Below are 25955 nucleotides of genomic sequence, written 5' to 3' on the forward strand. Positions count from 1 at the left end.
AGGGAAATAAATATGGAATCACTCAATTCTGAGGAAAAAAGTATGGAATCATGAAAAACGCATAAACAAAAGACCATTCAAAATACATGACTAGTATTTAGTTGCACCACCTTTGGCTTTTATAACAGCTTTCAGTCTTTAAGGCATGGACTTGATGAGTGACAAACAGTATTCTGCATCAATTTGGTGCCAACTCTCTTTGATAGCAGTTGCCAGATCAGCTTTGCTGGTTGGACCCTTCTTGTGGACCATTTTTTTCAATCTCCACCACAGGTTTTCAATTGGGTTGAGATCTGGACTATTTGCAGGCCATGACATCGACTGAATGTGTCTTTCTTCAAGGAATGCCTTCACTGTTTTTGCCCGATGGCACGATGCATTGTCATCTTGGAAAATTATTTCATCATCACCAAACATCTGTTCAATTGAAGGGATGAGAAAACTGTCCAAAATGTCAATGTAAACTTGTGCATTGATAGAAGAATTAACCACAGTCATCTCCCCAGTGCCTTTGCCTGACATGCAGCCCCATATCATCAAGGACTGTGGAAATTTGGTTGTTTTCTTCAGGCAGGCCTCTTCATAAATCTCACTGGAACGGCACCAAACAAAAGTTCCAGCATCATCACCTTGTCCAATGCAGATTCTTGACTCATCACTGAAGACAACTTTCATCCAGTCATCCACAGTCCATGATTGCCTCTCCTTAGCCCATTGGAGTCTCGTTCTTTTATGTTTAGGTGTCAATGCTGGTTTTCGTTTAGCTTTCCTGTATTGAAATCCCATCTCCTTTAGGCGATTTCTTACGGTTCGGTCACATACATTGACTCCAACTTCCTCCCATTTATGCTTCATCTGTTTAGTTGTACTTTTTCGGTTTTCAAGACAAATGGCCTTAAGTTGTTTGTCTTGACGCTTTGATGTCTTTCTTGGTCTACCAGTACGCTTGGCTTTAACAACCATTCCATGCTGTTTGTATTTGGTCCATATCTTGGATACAGCTGACTGTGAACAGCCCACATCTTTAGCAACCATGCGTGAAGGGTTACCTTCTTCAAGAAGTTTCACAATCCTCTCTTTTGTTTCAAGGGACATTTCTCTTGTTGGAGCCATGGTTCTCACCACTCCACTTCGTCCAGCAGCCCTCCAAGGTGTCATGACTAACGGGCACATCTAATCTGGGGCAGGTGTCCATTTAGGGAAAGGAAATAGACTGGGTGTGTCCTTTTTTTTCTACCTCCAATTTGAGTGATTCCACACTTTTTTCCTCAGAATTGAGTGATTCCATATTTATTTCCCTGTGCTTGGTCAATAAAAGTATCATTCACTGACTTCCACAATATTTTCTCTTCATTTCTTTGAGTGTTCCTGAAAGCCAACAAGTTACACTTTGGAACGACCTTAATATTGTATCATGTTTTTGATCTGAGTTTGTTTTACAGCATGAAATGTCTGAATGAGTGCTCATCCAAGACTGGTGATTCCATACTTTTTGCCAGGGGTTGTATGTGGTCCTCCAATGCAGTGGTGGTTGGTCCATAGGGGGCGCTGGGGCGTATGTGGAGGGGGGGGTGGGAATATATAAAAATGATCCATAAACATTATTTTTTTTTAAAACTGTACTATTAAAACCATTTTTTCTAAATAGTGCATGTCTAAATGTAACCTGAGTTATTTTCCCCCACTGACTCATTTAACAGGGAGTTTCCCAAACAGACTTTAGCCCATCATGTTTGGTTGCAGGGGAAAAAATAAACATTTGGCCAATCAGCATCACTTCTTTGGGCCTATTTGAATTTCACCCCTGCTAGAAAGTTTTGTATTGCTGTTGTTATAGAGTTAATGATGGCATTGATGGGAGTTGGAGAGGAAACTTTGACCGGATTCTTCATCCTGTATAACAATGGAGAGGATTTTCACTTATAGCCAATAAGCTACGGCTTCTGTTTTATTAGTTCTAGCTGCCATTTTGTACTGCTCTTTTCAGCCTCTTGTTTGTTCAGATTTAAACTTCTAAGTAATCATACACCAGTTTGACATTTTCCACTGTTTTGAGTCTGACTCAGAGTGTTGACACTGATTCAGTGAATAAGTACTGGATATCTTGCAAGTTAGTGAAAAGACCGTTTTACTTTTAGCTAATTGAACTATATTATGTAATTATTCTGGACTAGGAAGAGAAATCTACAGGCATATCAACCCCACTAAGGTTTTTTTCTCCAGCTGCTTTAGCGCCATGTAAAAAGCTATTGCGGCCGAGATTTGGCCCCCGGTGCCTCGAGTTTGACACATGAGAAATAGGAGGTGAAAAAAGGGAAGAGGAGAGTAAGGAAGAAGATGGAAATAGAAAGACGAGACAGACGACTTTCTACAAGAGAACATTTCTACTGGGTGGGGGTCCATAGAAGAGTAAGGACTGGTATGAAACCCCACAGAATCAAACTGCAATCCACTGTGTGTTCTGATATATTTCTGCCAGAACCATCGACACAAAGCCCACCAGAGCTGCGCTTTTGAAGACACTCTGAATTAGCCAACATAATATGGACTGTGTCAAACTCCCTCAAATAATTTTACTATTTATTTCTCCTTGTAACATCAGCTCTGAATAGGCCCGTCACCATAGCAAATGTTGCTGGACGATAAATTGTCCCAGAAATCATTGCGATACATAATAACGCTGAATTTGAGACTATTTTTCAAGTCATCTCTTTCAGATAAATGAAAATTCGCCCTCTCAAAGACTAATAAACTCTAATTTTGTACAGAAAACTCCACTCTGCAAATGGAAGATATTTTAAATATCCAAAATAAACCACAACGAAAAGCAATAAATGAATCTTACACAACCGAAACCATGAAGTAAAATGGATTATGATAAATTGCCCTTCAAAAAATATTAATCGTCAGGATGGAAATTATCGAGCTCAATTTAATTTATCACTGATTAATTACTTATTGCACTGATTAATTACTTATTGCAGGCTTAATTCCGAGGTACTATAACGATTTTTCTGCCTAATACATCCCGACCACTAATATGTGCCATGATCAAACGATCATGTGTGAGATTAACTTTATCTCTCGGTGGTCATTATACTTGATGGACCAGCCCAGCAGCCTCAGCCTATGAGGACGCTGGAAATGGAGCATGGACTAGTCATGTTTGTCTGCAGGAAGCTCTGCTCGATGGAAAAGAATAAGCTGATGTGTTATTGTGTAAACCCCTGGCTTCATACCGCAGAGTAAGACAAAAAAAAAACAGTAGCATCCCGGAGGGGAAGATGATCTGGAACGAACCGGGGAGGGGATGGTGCTGTCGGGTTGTTTACCTTTTCCAAGATGCTCTGCTTGGAGCGGCGATGCGGAGCTGCGGAGCTGCGGAGGGAGCTCCGACGGAGGTCGCTGGAACGGAAGATGGAGGGCGGCTGGCCGGCCGGTCGGGCTGGCTGTCCTCCGCGCTCTCCTCCCGGGCTCGGTCCTCGTCGCTACTGTTGCTTCCTCTCTGCCAGTGAAGCCCCGTTCCGCCGCTGCTCTCTACCTCTGTCTGATCACTTCCCTCAGTGTCATCCCTCCTTTCTTTGAATCGCGTTCTTGTCCCATTACTGTAGTCAAGTGTGCGGAAATTCAACAACTTCCGGTCTGTTATCGCGCACAAAAATCTGCAGTACTGCCCTCATTTGTACGACCAGTAACAACAGCGTTTATGCTATTCCTCCCTCAGTCTGTAAATAAACTCAAATATTATTGAAAAGCCCATTTATTGGAGCTTTATTACTAAGGGAAACACATTATATAGAAGCATTAAACAGAGATGGATGTTTTAAAGCATTTGCTTCTGTTAATTATGATGAGATTCTACTAATACAAACATGACATTTGAAATTAGAATACATCAGACCAATAAAAAAATACCAGTTATAAATACAGAAAAACTGGCTAAAAGTATGTTTAATTCCTGCTACAGCAGGTCATGATTCAAATCACTGACTGAGGAAACTTCACTCTGGATATCAAGCATCAAAGATTCATTCACTGCCTCTCTACTCTGTCTACAGATTCTGGGACCTTAATTTGCAAAAGGAAAAGAGAGAGAGAGAGAGAGAGAGAGAGAGAGAGAGACCACTTATCTGACAAGATATTGACTCCTTGTGAAGCTCCTGTTGCTTATGACACCATGACTTTCCAAAATTAACAGTCATTTTTTTCTGCAAAAAGTGAATAAAGGGGTTTTCATTGACTGTAACCAATAAAAATTAAAAGAAATAAAGACTTGAAATATTTCAACCTATTCATAATGAATACATGTACACAGGTTTCACTTTCTAAAATCACTGACAAAGAATATCAAACTTTTTCACAATAAAAAAAGTTTTCATTGTCTAGATTTACCTAGACAGTCACTGTTTAAGTGTGTAACATTAGTATGACATGATGTGAATGGCAAGCCAAGTTGGTTTAAATAAGTGTCTCTCCTGGGAATCACGTTTAGATGAAGGTAATATTGTATCTCTGAAACCTAAACAGTTTCACTGTGCCGAAACATAAACTCAAGCTTTTATTCTGAAGGCAACGCGGGTCAGTTTCCGGTAACGGTTTGGCTCCCACAGCCTGGTGCGCATAGGGCGATAGTCCAGCGCTGCAGACCACCGTGAGCCCCAACACCACCTGAACGCCCCACACACCCTTGTGAAAGTCTTTTACGTTAAATAAATAAATAACGTCACTGACGGAGAGCGCATGCACAGAAAACAACTGCCTACGCTCTATTCAACCCCCCCAAAAATATTTCAGTGTATGAGTTGCATGTAGTTTGTGATTGATTTAGGTTAGGGTTAGGGTAAGGATGCAGACAGGGTTGCAGGTAAAGCCTGGTGGAGTTGGGGCCCTGGTGGAGTTGGGGCCCTGGTATAAGGGCCTCATAATGGCCTCCAGCAGATTTATAAGGCAGCTTCTCCTGCCCCCTGATGCGGCTCTGGGTCAGTTCTGCCCCGTTGTGAGATCGTTGAGTCCCAGTCTCTCTCCATTTCTACTAGTAGACAAACAGTTTTGTCCACATCTAACATCAAGCTGCTTGTCCTGTAAGTTATAATTTAAAAAAAATAAGAATGACAAATTATTTCAGGCGTTTCTATAACTCATTGTCATTGGTACTTTTTTTTTCTTTTTCTGTTTGGAACTCTGACCAAACAGAAACTATTTTAAGCCTCCGGCTGGTAAATGTAGTTTACTGTAAAACACATGATCACATTTGGTTACTGTACTGTAATGTGAAAATGACAGAAAATCCCTTCCAGTGACCCAAACGGATCTTAACTTCTTGACTCTTCTTCAGAGTTGTTTGGGTGTTTAGCAAAACAAAAGTACACAGTGATGAAGGAAAAGACCAGCACCAGTCTGTTCTCAGTTCAGGACCGGCTGCAGAGCCCATGTGAGCATCCTTTGTTTGTGGGCCTTGGCTGCCTCGAAGTGAGGCAGAAGCGGGGTGGCAGGTGCTGTCTCTGCTCCTCCTCCTCCCCTGCTCTTCCTCCTCCCGCTCCCCTTGTCCTCCCAGGGGAGCTGGGCTGTGGGTGGAGTCGTCTTACCAGTAAGAAGAAAGAGGGCTCTCCAGTTCTGCACCGTGAGCAGATCTGATGGTTTGGGGAATGTCACACAACACTTCAGAAATCATCACATAATTCGAATTTACTGTGTTTGTGCAAAATACTCCACAGTCGTGGCTCGTATATTCATGTAAATAAATAAATAAATAAATAAAATAAAAGATGAGCTGGAAAATGACATTATTTCCGTTCTCCCTGCTCATAATAATAATCTGGAACAAAAAACTGTTTGAAAAAGGTTAAACACAGAGCCGGCTCAGGCACTGCAATAGTTTATCTTTGCACCAAAAAAAAAAACCCAAAAAACTGTTAAAACGATTTTATTGTTAAATTTTTCTTCGTACCTTTGAGTGGAGTTTAATGTGTAAAAGTCTGATTGAAATGATAACCTGTGGGGACATCCTGCTTGATAAATGGATATCACATGATAAATGGAGGAATCACAAAAGTTTCAGCAATGAGCAACAGCTTAAATCCTTAGTGACAGGTCAGCAGGATCATCATGGAGGTCAAGGGGTGGAGCTTAATGAGAAACTCTACCAATGCTTCAGATTGTTGGGCTATTTCAGGGTCAGATGTACAGAATATGTATGCATTAGCTGTTCCAGTTTTGGGTTATGGTGAGGGCTCCATGTAAAAAAATTTGTTTGAGTTCAGTCTGAAACAGGCTCAAAAGCTGAGAATAGATTGTTGCGATGAAGGCGGAGTTTCAGAAAAAGCAGGAGCTTCTTAAAGAGACAGAGTCCCAATTTCAAGGCATTAAATTACAAAGTCAAATTTCTTTTAAGTCATTTTTGATATACATAGCATTTATATGACAACTGAAGGTAACATAGTTGCTTGATTATGCTATAAAATGGAACTGTGTGCCTGAAAAATGACATAATACCGCCCCTTTAATGCAACAGTTACAGCAGGAAGTCCCTATCAGATCTTGAGACTAAAATGTCTGCATGTTTTTCTTTGCAAAACAGCTCAAACCCATTCAGGTTGAATAAACAGAATCTTTCAGCAGCAGTTTTTAAGTCATGCCACAAATTTTAGGACTGAGACATTCTAACACATGACTATGTTTTGATCTAAGTGTTAATGTAGTCGGCCTCAAACTGTAACCCACTGATCTACTGTTGTACCGCTGTTCAACAGTAGATTTGTGGTTTTCATAGAACAGCCATCAATATCCCAGCTGTGAGATTGTGAATGTAGTCATTGCTTGTGGGAGTAACAGTCTTCTAGACTTAAAGCTTGCACTTTGCATCAGTCATCACTGTCTAGAAAAGCTCACGTTTCCCATGTACAGGCTATCATATTTCCGAGTTGTTAAGGATAGAGAAGGCAGGTCCAGCTGTGTCCTGAGTCTGCATCCATCTGTTGGCCAGAGCAGCACAATCAATACTGCTGATATTAATGATGGTTAAAAGCCTACGGAGAAACCGGAGAGATTTTCTGTTACCCCAGGGGATGCTGAATGTCCTGCTTGTCCAATACAGTCAGGTCCAGCTAACTTTCCTAAGGTTATGAGTAGATTTTTGATGGGAAATACAGTATATGTCTGCCTTTGTTTGAATGTTCTAATAAATTGTAAATGTAGCCTGATCATGTGACTTTTTGATGACTTCACACAATCAAAAAATTCAAAAGATCGCCTCAGCTTAATGATAATAATCTACAAATGCACAGGCAGCTCCAGGTTGTTCTACAACAAAATATTCAATATGCTGCAAAAATAAGAATCACAATGGTAATTGTAATATTGATGTGTGTATTAAAGTGGATCCCATGGTACTGGTTGGGATTAGGCACCACAGCCATCCCTGAACAGCTAAAACCTGCAAACCCTTGAGACAGCTTTTAAAAATGCTTAAAGGTGCCTATTTTAAATGTTCAAACATTAAATATACTTTACTATGCATTAATATTCTCAGTGGAAACAACATAAAATAACATCTACAGTTTCTCATACTTACACTCTTAAGGGTGCAGCCAATCAGAGCCAAGAACAATGAATGGTGCTCCCAGATTGACTGCTTTGCGGACGCCAACCAATGGGATTTCAAGCAGCACTATGTCTTCATATTCCAGCTTCCTGATTGGCTGTACCCACAAGAGCAGCGATAAGGCAGACTGCTTGTTTCTGCAGTAGTGCCAAGACGATTTCCTCTGTACATATTATTGCACATTAAGGTGTTTGAACTATTAAAATAGGTAGTTATAAGTGTTTTAAGAGGGAGTCTCAAGAAACCCCCATGAATGCTGGGGATCCACAGTAACTCCATGGATTAGATCCAATGTGATTGTGTTTGAATGAGGTTTGTCTCTTTATGCACAAATCTTTCACAAATTAAGTCAATCAAGCTTATTTGTGTCGCACATTTCACAAACAAGGCTGTTCAAAGTGCTTCACATCATCAAAACACAAAAATACAAAGTAATAGAACACAGTCAACAACTGAGACGTTACATTTTGCAAAGTCCAAAATCATTACACATCAAAAAGTTGGTCAGCGTTTCATTTATTATGACTTAAAGGTAACAAAGTAGGTGGGTGTTTAGTCTTGATTTAAAGGAACTCAGCGTTTCAGCTGTTTTGCAGCTTTCTGGAAATTTGTTCCAGATTTGTGGTGCATAGAAGCTGAAAGCTGCTTCGCTAAGTACTATAGACTTCCTTGTACAGCTGACTGTAAGCTTCAGGGAGAACTCCTGATGGAAGGATCCTCCTGTTACGCCACCAAACTCTTCCATCTCCTGCCACATGAAGCGCAGCTAATGTGTGCTGTCATCACAGTGTGACACATTAACGCCCACCACAGCACACCACCTTCCTCTGCCCTCCATCTGTCTCTCTCTTGGGGTTTGCAGAGTGACTACGTAATGAGGTGGTCCGGGCACAGCAGCCAGATAATAGCAGACGACCATTAGCTCTATTACACACGGGGAAACACCAGCCACAGCAACAAATAGCAGTCCTATTGTTTTCCTGCCCCGCCTCTTCCACTTTGCCTAATCAGAACATTTTGGGACTCAAGCCATAAACAGGTGGATCAATAATAAAAATGTAACTTAGCACTATTTTCCTGTCTCTGAGAGAAAAGCCGCATCAGCTCATCTCTGAAATATTTTTGTTCCAGACGGATGTCAATTGAAGCTCTTTCTGTTGCTTGCAGACTACAACGAATAAAAGAATGCACACTCGTACTTTAATTCGCCAGATTCTGCTGCTATAGTAACAAACACTGAAGTTAAATCCTAAGGTACTTACTGAAGTTAATAAGTTCTTCAGTACTTACTAACTGACGTACTTACTTCAATTGATGGTACTGACTAAGTCTACTGTAGATTTACAGTCTACAACAGTCTACTACTGTAAAGTAGACCGCCACCTGCTGCAAGGTTTTCCTGTGGAACGTAACTCTAAATTATTTTTTAGAAATCTATTTTATCTGTACATAGATTTTTAAAAATCTAATTCATTGATTTTTTTAAAAAGATATTTTAAATGAAATACTACTTAGAAAGCTGAGATACCTAATATCTAGGCCTAGGCTAGATGCTGCCTGATTCACTAGCGGCTGGGATTTGCAAAACAGCCAATCCTGGAGCTGCATTCATTTTCCTTGGCTCTGATTGGCTGAACCCTGAAGAACAGGTAGACATTAACTGCTGCAGTAGTGCTAAGCTGTTTCATCTGTGTGTATTAATACATATTGAGGAATATTAGTTATTTAAGCAATTTTAAAAAAGGATGTTTCAAGCACTATTTGCTTACGTCTGTGGTCTCTAACCTCAGCGAATGGCAGTCCACTGTAATCCAAATTTGACCTGCAATATTTTTGGACTGTAAAGTCTAAATGAGCCAAACGGTTATAATTATCATAATTCTGTTATCTTGAGCTGAAAAGGTGAGAAGCACCTTTTCAGTTCAATCATAACCAAATATAAAAGCATGCTAATAACCATGAACTCTTCTTACATGTTTGCATAAGCTCTTAAAGCAGCAAAGTGTGAGAACATGTGGGTGTTTATAGATGAACGTTTGTTAACTTGTGATGCCCTCGTTCTTCCCTGACACCCAAACCCTCAGTGGCAGCTTAGATAATAAATCACTGAATTTAAATGATTCATAAAGATTGCTTTGTGTCTCCACTAAATAATTTATGATGCACTCGTTTTGACCTCGGTCCCCCTGCCCAGCCCATTCACCTTCACCCATCCACCATGCTTGTCTAGACATCCTGTGCAGTAATTCCCAACTGGGGCTGGATGTGTGGATAAGTTGTCTGCTTAGTGAGGCACTACTAGCCATGCGGCACCACCCACCCTGACGGAGGAGTGGAAGATAAGGACGGAGCTCGCATGGGAGGAGGGGAAGTGAGAGACAGAAGTTTGTACAAGGCCTTCTCTCTACACGCTCTCCGTTTGGCGTGATCTTTGTCTCGGGGTCTGCAGTCTACGTGGGCTGGTCTGAGCGACGTTTTTGGGTGGAATGTCAGTTGACTGATTTCTTTTCTCCTCTTTATAAGATTGATTGATTTGACCCTTCCACCACTAACCAGTCTCTGACGTTGTTATTTCATGCTAGTCATCAGTGGAAGAGTTCCCATTCGTCTTGTAGTGGTCACATTGTGTCGGGTGGATGATGTATTTTGGTCTAAAGCTGTCACTAACATCTTTAGCGGAAGTCGGTGGGTTCCTGATTTATTTAGGTCCGTCATTGTAAAACAAAAAACAAACAGAAAGCTTAGCTGATTCTGTGAGATGCTCCTTTGTGTATATAATTTGTGCATCTGACAGGATACATAGTTGTGTCACCAGGTGACTCTGAACCCATCCAATCACTGAACAGATGCTTAGAACAGATAAATGTGTGGATGTGCCAAAACTTTCTCCAGCTGAACAGAAATAAAACTGAAGTTATTATCTTTGGACCTTTTTATTTCTCTTTCACACTGTCTCTTTTTCAAAATATCTTTCTCTTTCTCACTGGTTTTTCAATGTCACATGCTGCTTTTATTTTAATTATGTGAAGCACTTCGAAATGCCTTGCTGCTGAAATGTGCTATACAAATAAAATTTGATTGATTGATTGATTGATTGTGAGCTTGTGGATTTGTTCTTCAAAATCTGGATTTTTTATTTTGTTGATCTTGGGAGTGAACTGGAAATAGATACAGCATCTTTTAAGTAACCCCAAAAACTTCCACAAGTTTGTGTTTCAAACAAAAATGTTAAACAAAATTTGACATTTTCTTTCAGAATATGTAACAGCAGAAACCATACGCAATTGCGCATTAAAATTACTCCCTTGCATTAGCTTTGGATAGACTAACAGCCAGCATGCCCAGGCTGATCATGTACCAGATTGGCTTCTTCCTCTGCTGCTCATTAGAACAACTAGACTTGTGTTAGCCTCGAATAAGCTAACAACCAGCAAGCTAAAATTTGAAATGTGGGTGGGCTACAATATCTGTAAGCTGTAATGGCTAATGGCATTAGCATGCTGTAGCTTAAAAACAATACTCAGACTCCTCAAACGTGGGCTATATTATTCTAACATACTATTTAAAACCAGGTTAGTGATTTGTGAAATCTTTAGGTGATTAAAGTTGAATGAAGGACCATAGTTGTGCATTCATCATTGCACCAACTCATTTTAATTAGTTTAGGGCTAATTAAATCTAATTTCCAAAACTATTCAATTCAAACCACTTTCAGATTTATCCAGTTATGTAAGGTAAACCATATTCTTGACTTATTCTTATGTAAGCAGAAACAGTTGTGCTGCTATTTGCTTGGTTTATTAAACAATAAGTTTGATTAGCGCAGAGGGACAAAACAGGTTCTACAAATTATGACAGAAATCACGGACTGGTTTGAAGCACTCCTCCAGTAAAACTCTGCCACTCCCACCATCACCACAGAGGAAGAGAGTCAATAAAACAACAAAATCCCAGAGGACCAAAGAAATCAGAAGTCAGACATAGAGAAAAGGAGATAGCTTTACTATAAAGAAGTTGTTGCTAGCAGAAGTTGCAACATCTCATACACGCATATATGATGAGTATACTTTTTTTCTTGAGTACTTTACAAACGCTTTACTTTGCATGTTGAAGCAAGACTTTAACAAGCTGCTGTGATGCGCATGGTAGGTAAAAAAAAGAGATGCAAATATGACAGTTCATAAAAAGCCATACACCATGTGATCAGTCATTTACAAAATCCAGAATCAAAGGTGTATTCTAAAGTTCGAAGCATTTGGAAAGGAAGGGGAAAAAAAGAAATTGACATTTTCTTTCAGAATGTGTAACTGATGGGGGTGGGGAGAAAAAAAACTAAACTAAGAATCGAGGAGTGTGCAGATTGTTGCTAGGTTTTGAAGCCAGTTTACTTTTTTTACATGTAAGCAGACGGAGCAGCGAGATGCACGTTTCCAGACCACATCTTAAAGAGGAGGGGAAAAAAAGGACACATCCACAGAGAAAGTTCCAAGCTGGATCGTTCACTGCTTTCCCTTTCCTTGCTTTCTGCTGCGGCTCCTGTTTCAAGCTTGTCAACATGTCGGTTTAAAGCAACAATACACTACAGAACAATGGCATCCAAGACTTCATCCAACTAATTAAAACTTCACAAAGACAAACAGGGAAAAATGGATTTTAGTATGGAATAATGTGGATTATTTTTAACAGTCACATGTTTTGTTTTGAAGTGAGAGCGAATGAGGAAGGCAGCCTGTTAGAGGAATGAGTTTTGGTCTAAAGATCACCTCCTCACAGCTCTGCACATGCACACATCGTTTTTACAGCAAACCTGCTCAAAGGTTCCTGGAAGAACTTCCTGATTGTGTGATTGGTTAGAGAACATAAACAGTGAAATTATGTGCAAAAATTCTCATCAGTGGCTGTTACGTAATTTTCCAGCAGGCCTTGTTCTATTCTTGGTCTTATTAACAACTCTGAACAAGCGCTGGAGCCGGAACGGACGTTCTGTTGTAGCATTCAGATCATGAGATATGCTGACGGGTCGGGTAGGTAACCAACTAAATAACATTAGCATAACAGTGAAAAAAATTAAAACTTAATTTTAGAATCTTTAGTATGTAATTGAAGGAAACACTTGCAAACAGTGGCCGTGTTTCCATCAACGATTTTTATACACATTTTAGAAAATTTGAAAAAACTAATTCCTCAATTTTGCAAAAATTTTTGGCTGTTGGCTTTTCCATCCATCCATTTTCTAACACCCTTGTCCATTGGGAGGATTGCTGGTGCCTATGTCCAGCCTATGTCCAGGTGCCTATGTCTCGCCTCTCGTTTCGGGCGAGAGGCGGGGTCATCCTGGACAGGGCGCCAGTCTGTCCTGGTGGCTTTTCTGGAGGGGGGGGGAGGCTAATGCGCTAAAGTAGAGATGTTGAATGTGCATGAACACATTTGCTGAATAGGTTCTGACGTAGCGAACTTTGCCATCCACTGGTGGGGTTAAAGCCTCCTGGGGTGGGGTTGTTCCTGGAGGGTCTGTGCCTTAAAGAGGCACAAAACCTGGAAAAATTTCTAAGTCCAACTTGCTTCGTTCCACACTGGTAGATGGAGATGTGCCTCATTCGCATTTTTTGTTTATTTCTTTTTCGTGAATTTAAATTTGTTCAAAATTCTCGTGACAATTGGATGGAAACATAGCAAACGAGCTAACGAAATAAATTGGCCAAAAGGTACTTATTGGCCCGCATGAACGGGAAGAATGTGTGCTACCAACATTTATAGAGTAAAGTGACAACAACATGGCTGCACATACAGACATTGCTTTGCGGGTTTCAAATGAGATCCTGGAAGAAAATGAAGGACTTTCCCCAAGTAAAATCAGTCCGAGGTCATTCAGAACAGCTGATGAACGCGTATCTTTGTGCTAATTCCAAAAAGATATTTGATTGAATCAAAGGCCAAGGAGATGCCTTGCTGCTTTACCTGACATTGTCAGATTGCTCTGTAAAGGCAGCGGCGCAGAGAGAAAGTTCGCATCAGGTGCAGCACGCCTCACAGATCTCGACCACAGTGAAGTCGAAGTAATCTGTCACAGGCTAGAGATGCTTTGGGGATACCAACGTGTGACTCTGTCTCTCTAGATAAGAACATATAAGGGGAAGAAACAATAATTATTTACAAAATGGTAGGAGATCTTCTTCCAGGACCTGCATGTACAGAATAACTGCCAAACAGTAAATAAGAATAGAGATTTTCTGTACAGTGGGCGGAGTTATATTACATAAACACACAGCAAAAAAACATAAATACATGATGGTGACAACAGGAGCAGAACAACATCCAGAAATGTGGCTGTTTTGATTAAAAACACAAGCTTTTCTTTAGTTATTGTTTTGTGTGTGTGCGTGTGCGCGTCTGTATGTCTCTGTTTCTAAAAGGCCAAAATGTTTCTAAAGTTGTTTTTAAGTTTTGGTGTGATTCTATTTCTGACAACGAAATGTAGCCACAATAAAAGGCAAAAATGTATTTTATTTTTAAATTAAATATGAATATAATGTAGAATTAATATTAATACTATTTCTGTAATAGACATATACATTAAATTAAATATTTACATGGAGTTCCAAGCTAACTAAAAAAAAAAATCAATGTTATTCATTGAAGAGCTAGACTATGTTCACACAATAGGTCTAGATACTCAAATCCAGTTTTTTATTTATTTATTTTTTGCGTTTTAATTCATACTACTAACTCAATCCGACCGCAATCTACTTCTATTTGAACGGTTTACAGTCCCAAAGCGACTCGCAGGAGAAGAAGAAGAACGTAGACGTCACACAGCAGCACTCTGTTTACGGCAGTAATAATGGATAGAGCGGTCTGTGGATCAATCTGAACGTTTATCCACAGTGATCATCACAAGATCATAACAAGACGATAACTTTCAGGGTTACAACTTTCAGACATTGTTTACATCCAGAGCTGCTGCTTCTTCTGGTGCAGCGTTACGACGCACGTCTCGTCAATGACGTAAAAGACAGAGAAAATGCGGCACGACGGTTCACACCGCCGATGCTTTTTGAAAACTTTCGGATATGTACGTGATTCAGTACCACATATGGAAGTGGAACAGATCCGATTTTTTTCGGGTTCGGACTGAAAATGTTGGATATGGGTCATATCTCCTTTTTACTCTTTTTCTGTTTTTCACTGTTTGTTCAATGTCATATGCTGTTTTTATTGTTTTTAATTATGTAAAGCACCTTGAAATGCCTTGCTGCTGAAATGTGCTATACAAATAAAATTTGATTGATTGATATATAGGGGGTAGGGAGGGGGGAAGTCTTATTTGAGTCGCATTTGCCTGCTGTGTGAACATAGTCTCAGATAGTGCTGTTGAGTGGAAGAAGCCACACTCTTGAGGGCTAAAATAAAGTAATGCATTGAATAAATAATTTGGTAAGTAATCAATATAGGAATCAAAACTATTCCTACAGTTTTTTTTTTGTTTGTTTTTTTACTGAACACAGAATCAATCTATCAGCTTGCATGAATGTAAAATACTGATCCTTCCTCTCCAAAATCAACATATTAGAGCATATGTCATTTAAAAGTGATTCAGTTAATTATGACCATACTGTAGAAATTCTACTTTAAAGTAGCATGAGAACAAATGACTATCATAATCAGGCTCTGCAAAGAGGCATAAATGGCAGAAAAACGCAGAGGTGTGGATTTGTTCATCCAGTTGGGTTAAGACAGAACATGAACGATTTTACAAGTCATGTGAAGGCAAAGAGATGCACAATTTTTATCTGATTTTAAATGTCGTGGTGATGTGATAATATCTCATTCATTGAAGTTTACTTGGTTTATAGTGGACACAAACATCTGACTGTTGGCTGTAAGAAGAAATCAAAGAATGGAAGCAGCATAAACCCACCTTAAATCTGGACACCCCTTGGTTTTTCGTCCACAGGAAGAATTGAAAGTCTGCTTTCAAAATCTAAAATATCCAATGTGTGCGTGTGTGTGTGTGTGCGCATGCGTGTGTAAGTGTGAGTGAGACTCAGATTTTTATTCCATTTTCTGTCATGAACCCAAATACTGTTGCTACAGATTTTGATGTTTTATTAATAGTGTGCAACAAATTTGAACTCAAAATAAAAGAAAATGTGAGGCGCCATGGCAACAAAAAAATCAGAGCAGTGGTGGCTTGCTTGCTTATTAGGGAATTAACTGGGTTTGATATTTTGGTGTTTCTTGCTAAAACTACCATTTCTGTTTCTATTAAGTGCACATGTTTTAATATCATGCTCCAAAATATTAGTTTTTTCCCATTATTATTCAAAAGATGGATTTTTTTTTTTTTACAGTAGAATGTAAGAGGGGCTGAAGCCTGTGCAGGTGCTGGGTTCTCTCTCTCTCTCTCTCTCTCTCTTTTTTACGTACATTAAAAGGTTGGATTGAAGATTGGAGACGAACATGTCAATAAAAACACGCAATTTCAGATTTAAGATGGCTAACAGAAACCTAACGTTATGTTTTTATCAACCAGATTAAACTCAAAATGTTATGGAGGTTGTGCATAGTTTCAAGGGGCACTCAAATGTGTGCCAGGACTGTGTACAGCATTTATTAGGATTCAATACATCATCTACCAGCTGTGGAAAACAAAAAAAGAAGAAAAGAAAATCGTTCACTGCGCAGTAAGTATCAATATGATAAACATATCTGCCAGCATCCTGTTCAGATTAATGGTGAGAGGCTGATATGTCACAGGATGGGGTCAGAGTGGACTCAGGGATTCAGATTCAGAGGAGCATCTCAGGCAGAGCAGCGGCAAAATGATGGGGGGGAGACAGAAAACCCAACGAAAGAAACCAAGACTGCTTGCTGATGCATCCAAAGCCGCCACTGAAGGCACACTTCAAAGTTTTGCATGGGTGAAGAGCAGAAGGGGGGCGCTCCGGAGACAACTTCTCCTCTCCGTCCAACGATTACCTCCGACGGATCATGTAATCAGAGCCAAGAAACGGAAAATTAAAGGCTTGTGGTCTAAGATTACCCCCCCTCCCCCATGTTCCTCGTCTTTATCTCTATGGAGGAGAGCCTGTTTAGTCTCCAGACAGAGCCTCCTGCGTTTCTGCGTGTACCGTGTGTTAGATACTCGTATAATTAAGTGTGTGTCTCGTGTACGGTGAGGTGCCTAATGGGAATCGGAGGGGCGTTGGGCAGTCCTGCAGCGGCGCTGCTCCGCTACGCCAGCGAGTAGATGGCATTGACAGGAGAGGTGGCCTCGGAGCTCTCGTTTCCCTCCGTCTCGTCTTTGTCCTTCTTCACTGTGTACTGGCCGATGAAGGAGCCGTCCTCGTTGAACTGGCCATCGCCGCCTTCGCCGTAGTCCACGAGGCTGTCGTCGCTCTCCTTCACGTTGCCGTCCAGCGAAGTCTGGCTGCCCTGCAGAGGCTTGTTGTCCTCGTCGCTGCTACAATGACCAGCAGAAAGGTTAGAGATTCAGAGACCAGTGTGCCCTCTTGACATGGGCACACTGTGACCAGTTAAAACTACGGTATGTAGCTTTTATAAAAACCATGTTTTTTACATATTTGTTAAAACTGTCACCATGTCGTGCTCTCTGAAGAAATACACTGCTCCCCACCAAAAGCAACCAATCAGAGCCAGGAGGAGGGGCTTAGCACTGTCAATTATCCTCATGTACTCATTGCTAAATGTGCTGATGGCAGAGAAACAACATATGGTTGCTATCGGTGGCCATGCTAATTAGTTTAGTGCAGCAAAGAGCAAAAAGGGAGTGGGGGCAGGGAATGAGCTGTACACACATGGGGATGATTGACAGCGCTAAGACCCTCCTCCAGGCTCTGATTGGTTGTGCTTAGTTAGCTCTGGGAACTCTGGGAGAAAGTAGAGGAGCTCAATTTTTTTCACAGATTATTTGTTACTATTACAACATAGTGACCGTTTAAACAAATATGTAAAAATGTACTATTTTTATACAAGTTAAATAGTGAAGCTACAAAGGCATACGACATAATGATTGCTGGAGAAGAATCATTTTTCTGGTTCACTTTGTCCCACATTTTTTTTGAAAACTGGTTCTGGATACACTCAACCCAAATGCTTCTCTAATCTTCACCACTGCCTCCACAGATTAATTACCTACTAGCTACATCTTTATGTGCTGCTGTTCTCCAACTTTGTATTTCCTTCACAATCTAATTCATAAAAGTGTGCTATTTTTTCCCAACTAGCATAATTTATAATATATTCTAAGCCATTGCTCCTCCTTCAGGTCTATTTACAAATCAAATTTCATTTCAATAAACCATAAAACAAAGATGGAGCAGGGCAGGCAACACAATAAATGTGAAGTTATGAAAGTGCAGCTCTGTTATAAGAAACTATTTAACAATTTTAAAAAAAGATAATTAACCTCTTTGTATTTTTATTTTTTGTAATCAACTGTTCAGTCATTTGAAATATTTCACGTTTGTTTTTTTACTGCTATTCTCCTGTCACAATCACAAAGTTTTTTCTGAGAGTTAAATGAGGGCAAAGTGTCGACATGTTGCCATGGAAACCAGAAGCAAAAGAAGAACTGTCCTGAAAATATGCAAATAGCATCTCTCCAGGAACAAATTTAAATGAGAAATTATGTTTCTGTTTACCCATATTTATTTATATTTTTAGGGAAACTACAGCCAGAGAAAATTGCTTGCTTGAGAAAATTTGCAAAATTGTGCAGAAAAAAAAAACCGCCTGGTGAAAACTAGAATTTTGGTGCACGGGTAAAAAAAAAAAAAAGGGAAAACAGTGACCTCTAGTGTTGGTTGGTTATAAATGAAATGAGTCGCAGAAGTTCATCCTCTCTTCCTCTGAAGTCTGACAGATTTTTTTTTCCTCATTTCTTCTCAAAACAAATAAGTTGTTGCAATTATTTAAAATCATGTTTTCCCTTTTTTAATACAAAGATTCAAACCTGAAGACTGTGGGACATTCCAAGAGATGCGTCGCATGCAGAGATCGATGAGCATAGCAGAATGAAACTCTGAAGCAAATCCACTGTTACTGGGAAAGCAGTGGGATGGAGGGCTCAGCAGCGCGCCGCCATCAAGATTAATAGCCCACAAGAGTTTTTATTATTCCCATGAAATTACAAGTTAGAACAGAAATATAAATATAGAAGAAATGACAATTTGCAATACGTTCAATAGCTGTTTTCTCTCCAAACGAATCAGTTGCAGGGACGTTTTATTCTGCTGTCATTTACCATCCGCAGCATCTGTTGTTCATATAAAACCGACATTCTGATATGATTTCTATAATCAGATGTTTTGAAAATTAAGCTCTATGTGGCGGCTCCGACTTCGACTCCACACCTCGGTTCCTTTGTCCCCTTCCTGTCTGATTACTGTTAAATAAAAAACCCTAGTACAGATTTTTATTTTATTATATTTTTTAAAGCTAAAGTTTCAATTAAGCTTGAATTGAAGCTTCTACTTTGGGATTTTTATTTTACTGCCAAATTGTAACAAACAATTCAAACAGAAAACTAATATTGGTTGTCATACTAAAAGTAACTTATGTAATATCAAATGTCTGAACTGAATAAGAAAAAAAGGTAAAAACTTCCATCCACATTTTGGAGTCCTTTTTAACACAACAGATTTAAAAAGGATATTAATACAAATGAAGCTGGTATAGAATTAAGAGTGTGTTTAAGTATTTGGAAATATGGTGGGGGGGAGGGGGTTACCTTAGAACAAAGAAAATATGAATTTTTAAAAACGGAAGAAAAATCCATGCAAACTGTCCCCTTGTGTTTTTATTCACCTGAGCTAAAGAGAGAACTTACCTTCTCCATCAGTCTACAAACAGCTATGTTGTTCACCAACATTTTCGTATCTTTATAATAAATACTATATGGCAAAGAATCCATCTAAAGTCAACACAGATTCCTCTTTGGAATCTGATTGAAGATTCAACATGGCAAGCTCTGTGGTCTTCCAGATCAAGCTCCGGCTGATCAAGCTTTTCTTCACCCCCTCCCCCGAATGCAACCACCCAAAAAAAAAGCGTCCATCCCCACAACATGCACAAGTCGTGCCGGCACCAATGTACCTGTTTTCATTTTCGTTCCTGTCGCGGACAGATGAACCATTTCCGCATTTGGAAGAGAAAGGGATGAAGTATGAGGAATCGTGGGGGGGAACAGTGAGGGCAGAAGAGGTGCAGAGAAAAAGATAGAAATGACAAAAACACGAGCTCCGCTCCATGCATGCGTGGGAAACCTTCCACACACACCGACACACACACAGGGTTAAATGGAGGGACTTGCACCGAAATTAACGTCTGATCTGGGATCAATAGAAGCAACAATCTTAGCAGTAATGGTGTGTAACGGACAGAGCTGATTAATAAACTAAACGTGATTAATTGGAACAGATTAATTGTGTTAACACAAAAGAGCAAATCCGCAGATCACCCTGTTCGACATTTATTACCTTCAGATTTACCTTGGTCTCTTTTGGAAACAGATTTTCTGAGGTTTTTACAACACTAAGTATTTCACAAAACCAAAGCTACTTAATAATAACAACAACAATAATAAAAACAATACATCCTTAATAATAGTCTCAACAATATGAGAGGCAAAACCAGGAAGGTCTGTGGAAGCTCCAACGCACACAGTTAAGGGTAAATGTTATGGTGCCACTCTTCAAAACGAACTGGAGTTTATTAGCTGCAGATTATGTATGTTTAATAAAAGCCATAGTAGGTTAAAGAAGATGCTAGATGATACAAAAAAAAGGACAAAACCACAGAGATCAGTGGAACCTGAAAGAACCAAAAGACAAATCACTTACAAAACAGCTACAGCACACAGTTCACACAGCAGTCCTGATGTGTACCAGCTCCTGTTTCCTCGTCTGCTGCTGTAAAGGTTTTCTGAACAGCGACAGTTTATTGTTGGATCATGACGGAGGAGACAGCAGTAACTGTTCTGTATGAACGCGCTCTGACGTCGTCGTAGGACTCTAGTTTCATTCTGAAGCCTCATGTTATTGAGTTTTTTAGAACGGTGTTCGGTTGCAACTCAGAACTATTGAGAGATCATCTCTGATTGGCTGGCTGCTTTCCAAGGTCTACGCACCATGAAGGACAATATGTAGCTGTTTCATACGCAAAGCAGACATGATTTATCAACGTTTTGGAGCATTTTCAGATGTTTTCTGATTTTCATGATTATTCCTAATTTCTAATAATCACTTGTAATTATTTGGTAATTTCTAATATATATATTCTTAATGATGGTTCTTTTTTGTTGTTTTTATTTAGCTGAGCAATTTTGAGCGCAAATTTAAGGAAGATGTGGAGCCTGCAGCTGAAGAGCTCACAGTTGCTGTTGTTGTGGTTACGGCTTCTGAAGAAGGAATTTGTTTGATTTCAGAGAATGTTGAGATTATTTCCATTTGATTCCCCACTTTAAAATAGAGGAGCTGTTGCTCCACTGATCAGGCGCCTTGGCATGTATACATAAAGTAATGTAAATAGTCATATGGTATTTATCAGATATAGTCAGTAAAATGACTGTCAGATTTCCTTTTTCCACACTAAAGACTTTTTCCACAAAGTGAAACAGTGTTTCTCCTTGTTTAATGTGATCCATGAAGCTACTTTGAAAAGACTTTTGTACAATTGACTAACTTTATGCAAGACACAGTGAATGCAATTGTCTCTTTGTTTATACTTACTGGTAATCAAAGGATCCATCCTGATCTTTCTGATCCACTGGATCCAGGGGTAGATCTTTTTTGTCACGAACTGATAAAAAAAAAAAAAGAACGAAAGAAAGAAAAAAAAGAAAGGTTTGCTCAAAGTTCCACAGTTGGTAAAGTTCATGTATTGGTAGCTTTTTGGGATCAGTTTAAAAAACACAAACGTTTTTTTTTTTTCTTTTCTGTTTTTGTTTGTTTGGTCACATCGTCAAATAAACTTTAATATCAGACAATAACTGGAGTTGATACTAAAAGAGCCATTTTCAGTTAATGGTTTGTTATAAAGGGAAAACCAATGAGAGAAAGGACTAGTGGTAACGCTTTATTTGAAAGGGTGTGCATAAGACTGACATGACACTGTCATAAACAAGACATAACACCTGTTATGAACATAAATAAGTCTTTATGAATGTTTATGACTGTTGTCACGAAGTATCATTCGGTAAATAATGACACTTTTAATGCAAAGTTGCTCTAAAAGTTGCATTAAAAGTCCATTAAAAGTGCCAACTTTGCATGATTTTGTAAATTATGATAATTAATGCAAAGTTGGAAATTTAATGGACTTTAAATGCAACTTTTAAAGCAACTTTGCATCAAAGGTGCCATTATTTACTGAATGTCACTTCATGACAGTCATAGACATTCATAAAGACTCCTTCGTGTTCATGATAGTGTCATGTCAGTCTCATGGACACCCACCCCGTCAAATAAAGTGTTAATGAACACTTTACTGTGATTCTCTTTCACTGTAAATCATAAAAGTGTAGATTAAAGATGGGTTATTTAGTTACTGCTGATTAAACAGATAAAATATGCGTTAATTTGTGATTGCTCCCTGTCAGACTGACCACATCAGTAACTCGGGGTCTGCTGGAGTTTGTATTAGAGCCACGGTGTTTTGTAAGATCTTCTGTCATTAATTCTTCACTCACAAAAAAGAAGAAGACCTGGTGTTACTCTGTCAGTCTGCATCATGTTAAGCCCCTTTCTGTTAGTTTCATGTCTGATCCATCATAGCACCTACCGAGGTATTTTGTGAAACCAGTCAAGAAGCCGGAACCTAGACATTACAGAAACTGTAAAACATTATTACAACTCTGCATTCTCAACTTGAAAGGGTTTAGGCCATCAGATGCCCATTTTCTGATCTATATGTTTGTGATTGTGTCAACAAAGAGATATTCTTTTAGTTTGATCTACAAAGGAAAGTATTTCAAATTCAATTTGATAACATCTGTCAATCTAGAATAGAATAGTTTTGGAGTCCAAACTGGAGACCTAAATGTTTTTCCATCGTACTGTACATAGACAGAAGTTCTAGATATACTTTAATAGAATTCCAGGTAAATATAAAATACCTATAAAACATAGAAAAATGCAATAGCATGACTGTTGACCAGCGTGAGTCTAGAAAAAAAAGAAAACAATCATAAAAAGCAATGTAAGGCAGAGTAATACAGTCTGAACCAAAAATAATTATAACTATGGATAAAATTACTTTTATTTCCTCGGACTGAATGTAATGTTACCTGTTATGTGATCCAGTGAGTCTGACTTTCGTGTACATAATCAAACATGTTAATTAGTCAGAAAATCGTTCAGAATTTCTTGTTTGAGATAAACGGCAAAAGGATTTTTCTCTACAAATCAAATATTCAGAGGGCTGCAGACATTATCCAACAAAAACATAAGAAGGATTGAAAACACTTTGAATGAAGTGAATTTATAGCCTTACTTGGGTATTTGCCTCCTCGACTCCTCTTGATGAAGCAGACAATGAGGAGGATCAGTATAATGAGGGCAATGGCACACATCAAGCCAATGAACCAGCCCTGAGTGGCTATGTCTACCTGGTCTATGTGAGCTGGACACACACACACACACACACACAGAGAGAGAGAGAGACAGTTTTCAGGATCAGAGTTGTAGTTTTCTCATATCTTGTCACATTACATAATTACATTTATCCACAGCAGCAGAAATCTTCTTTCTCTAGAAGATTTAACTTACACTCAAAGAATTTAGTGAATTTTGTCATTTAAATTACCCATCATCCTCCCTAAAAACATAGCAAAATTATAAAGCCTTTTTTTTTTTTTTTAATTAGGTACTATATGAGCGGTCTTTGCGATGTGAAGCTGCAGCAGAACTCAGGTTGGGATGATTTATCATCTGTTGTTTGCTTATAAATATCAAATATATTTCATCATTTACAACAGCTGCGCTTCCATGACAAACATGTGCAAAACTGTCAGTATTCTGCTAATGTCAAAAAAGCATGATTTCACAATTGTCTCCAAGAAACGTAATTAAAATCCCATGTGTGTAAGCTTGTTCACACTCATTAAAAATCACGCCACTCCATGATCCTACACCTGCTTCCTGTCTTCCTCTTTGATTTCCAACAGAGGCAACATCTGTGACATGTTGATCATGTGATGCAAAAAAAGTGTTTCTGTTGCAGCTTTGCGAGATAAACTACTTCTGATACGGACAAAAAACCCCACCAAAAACGTATTTTTATTTTTTTTTAACTGCCATGTTTCCGTGAAACAACTTTATTTTCAAAATGTCAAATTGTGCGACTGTGTGGTCAACGGAAGCACAGCTGGTGACGATGATCTGCTAATCTACATGAGCAGAAGCAGTGTAACACTGAACCTTGATAATCCAAACAGTGATTAAACCAAGTCAGAGGTTGGATAATGTACTGATACCATTACAGTTAGTTAATCACCGCTCAATAAATCTGGGTTGTGTTTTAAGAAGGCAGCCATTGTTGAAAGAAAGTCATAAGAAGAGTTGATTCAGACAGACACAGCAAAGCTGGAACAAGGTGCTCTGCTCCAATCAGTGTTGGGTTTTTTGTTGTTTTTTTTTTTACCTAAATGTAAAAACTAATTTTAACTGACACTGAACATCACCAAGAACACACCAGGCCCACCGAGAAACATGGTGGTGGCGGTACCACCAAACCATTGACTCAATAGAAATGAATACAATGGTGACCTTCAGTTGTCTGATTTTATTTTGTTTTATTTTTTAACAATTTTCCTTTCATTTCATAACTACGTACTACTTTTTGTTGGGTTACCTCATAAAAGGTAACCCAACATTGATCACTGATCCATATTCTGTTGAGTTTGGAAGGCAGAGAGCTAACCAGCACAGATCACATTACTTATGCCTGAGTCCAAACAGATGCTCCAATATCACCATGTTCATTTTCCATGTTGTTTCAATGAACTGTTCTTCTTATGTGAATGATTACAATTAGCAACAAACAGATGCTGCAGTCAGTCTGGTGGCTGATATCAGATATATTTCCATCAGCTCAAGTCTATAAAAACTGAGTTTTACGTCAGTTTTGTTCATTCTCACATACAAACACACACACACACGCACGCACGCACGCACGCACACACACACACACACCCAACAAACAAAAGTCATTTACTTGTAAACAATAAAGCAGTCAGGTAGTAGTTATGTTTGTTACATCTTAACCAATAGATATGCATGCCTAGCTAAGTTAAACTACAGTTGAAGTTCAACTAGACATCTGTCCTGGTCCCAGTATTCAGCAGTCAAAGTCTCTTTCAGCTTCTGACCTTTTATACCATGACAGAAAAAGGCACAACATACAGTGGAGCCCCCGCTGTGTGGTTCAGTATTTGTGGGTTTTTCTGTTGAATGTAACTCCAAATTATTCACAGAAAATCCGTCTTTTTGTGTGTTTTCCTGTAGAGGATTTCTAAAATAAAATATCTGGACAAAAATGCAGCTTGGGAAAATGAACTACCTCAGCACAATGCTGCTTGACTCTGCTATTTGCTGGTGTTTGGTCGGAAACCAACCCGGAAACGCCTTTCATTATCCTTGGCACTCACTTCCCAATAGCCAAGATAAGTAAGACCGTAACTTTGAGATGGTTCCCACTGTGCGTAATAATGCATTTTTGAACTATTAAAATGTGATTTTAGAAGGAGTCTGAGTTATATTCCTTAGCATTTAGCTAAAATCCTCAAATGCCAAGGTCCTAATCCAAACACCAGGGGTCCGCTGTACAGCCATGTTATTACAGGAGGTGTTTGAAGCAATAATGTATGCATACAAATACTCTGTCTAATTGAATTTATCAATAGTTTTAAAAATTGACATTGTCACTGCATCACAGTTATAAAATTAATTATATATAAACAGTTTTATTTTTCTTTTGAAATCTTGTTGGTCAAAATCAGACCATGGAGACAAATTCATCGTAGACACAGTAGGAAAGAAAGGTCTTCAACCTTCAGCCATTTTTACTGTGATGCAGAAATCTTACTTTGCATCCTGATTAATAAACAACATTGCAAATTAACATGTCCATTTTAAGTTTAACTGAAAGCAGCTCTCCTCTCACCTGCTTTAGTTTTAAAGGTGACAGATTTGCTGACGCTGTTGAGCTCTTGGGAGTAAACCCTCAGATGGTACTTTTCACCAGCGATCAGAGCCTTCAGATTAACGGGCGGCTGTTTCTCCTTTTCAACTGCCACTGTTTTGTTGACTTGGAGACACAAGAAAGGTGCCAATCA

At 39.1% G+C, this 25955-nt stretch overlaps 1 protein-coding gene across 2 annotated transcripts in view; it reads right to left on the bottom strand.

The window, feature by feature from the left end:
- Positions 1 to 11376: 11376 nt before the first annotated feature.
- nfasca (neurofascin homolog (chicken) a) overlaps positions 11377 to 25955 on the bottom strand; it is a 71657-nt gene continuing 57078 nt past the window's right edge. The window contains exons 31-34 of one of the 2 annotated variants that reach the window (XM_088005328.1): positions 25784 to 25927; positions 23114 to 23242; positions 21352 to 21421; positions 11377 to 17063 (exon numbers count right to left, since the gene is read on the bottom strand). In XM_088005328.1, coding sequence (XP_087861454.1) covers positions 16835 to 17063; positions 21352 to 21421; positions 23114 to 23242; positions 25784 to 25927 — 572 coding nt within the window. In that variant the 3' untranslated portion in view covers positions 11377 to 16834. The remainder of the gene's footprint in view (positions 17064 to 21351; positions 21422 to 23113; positions 23243 to 25783; positions 25928 to 25955) is intronic. The other variant, XM_088005327.1, reaches the window with a different exon arrangement.

Source organism: Poecilia mexicana, unplaced genomic scaffold, assembly GCF_051168715.1.
Source record: "Poecilia mexicana isolate PSO_F unplaced genomic scaffold, ASM5116871v1 scaffold_5, whole genome shotgun sequence".
Taxonomy (NCBI): domain Eukaryota; kingdom Metazoa; phylum Chordata; class Actinopteri; order Cyprinodontiformes; family Poeciliidae; genus Poecilia; species Poecilia mexicana.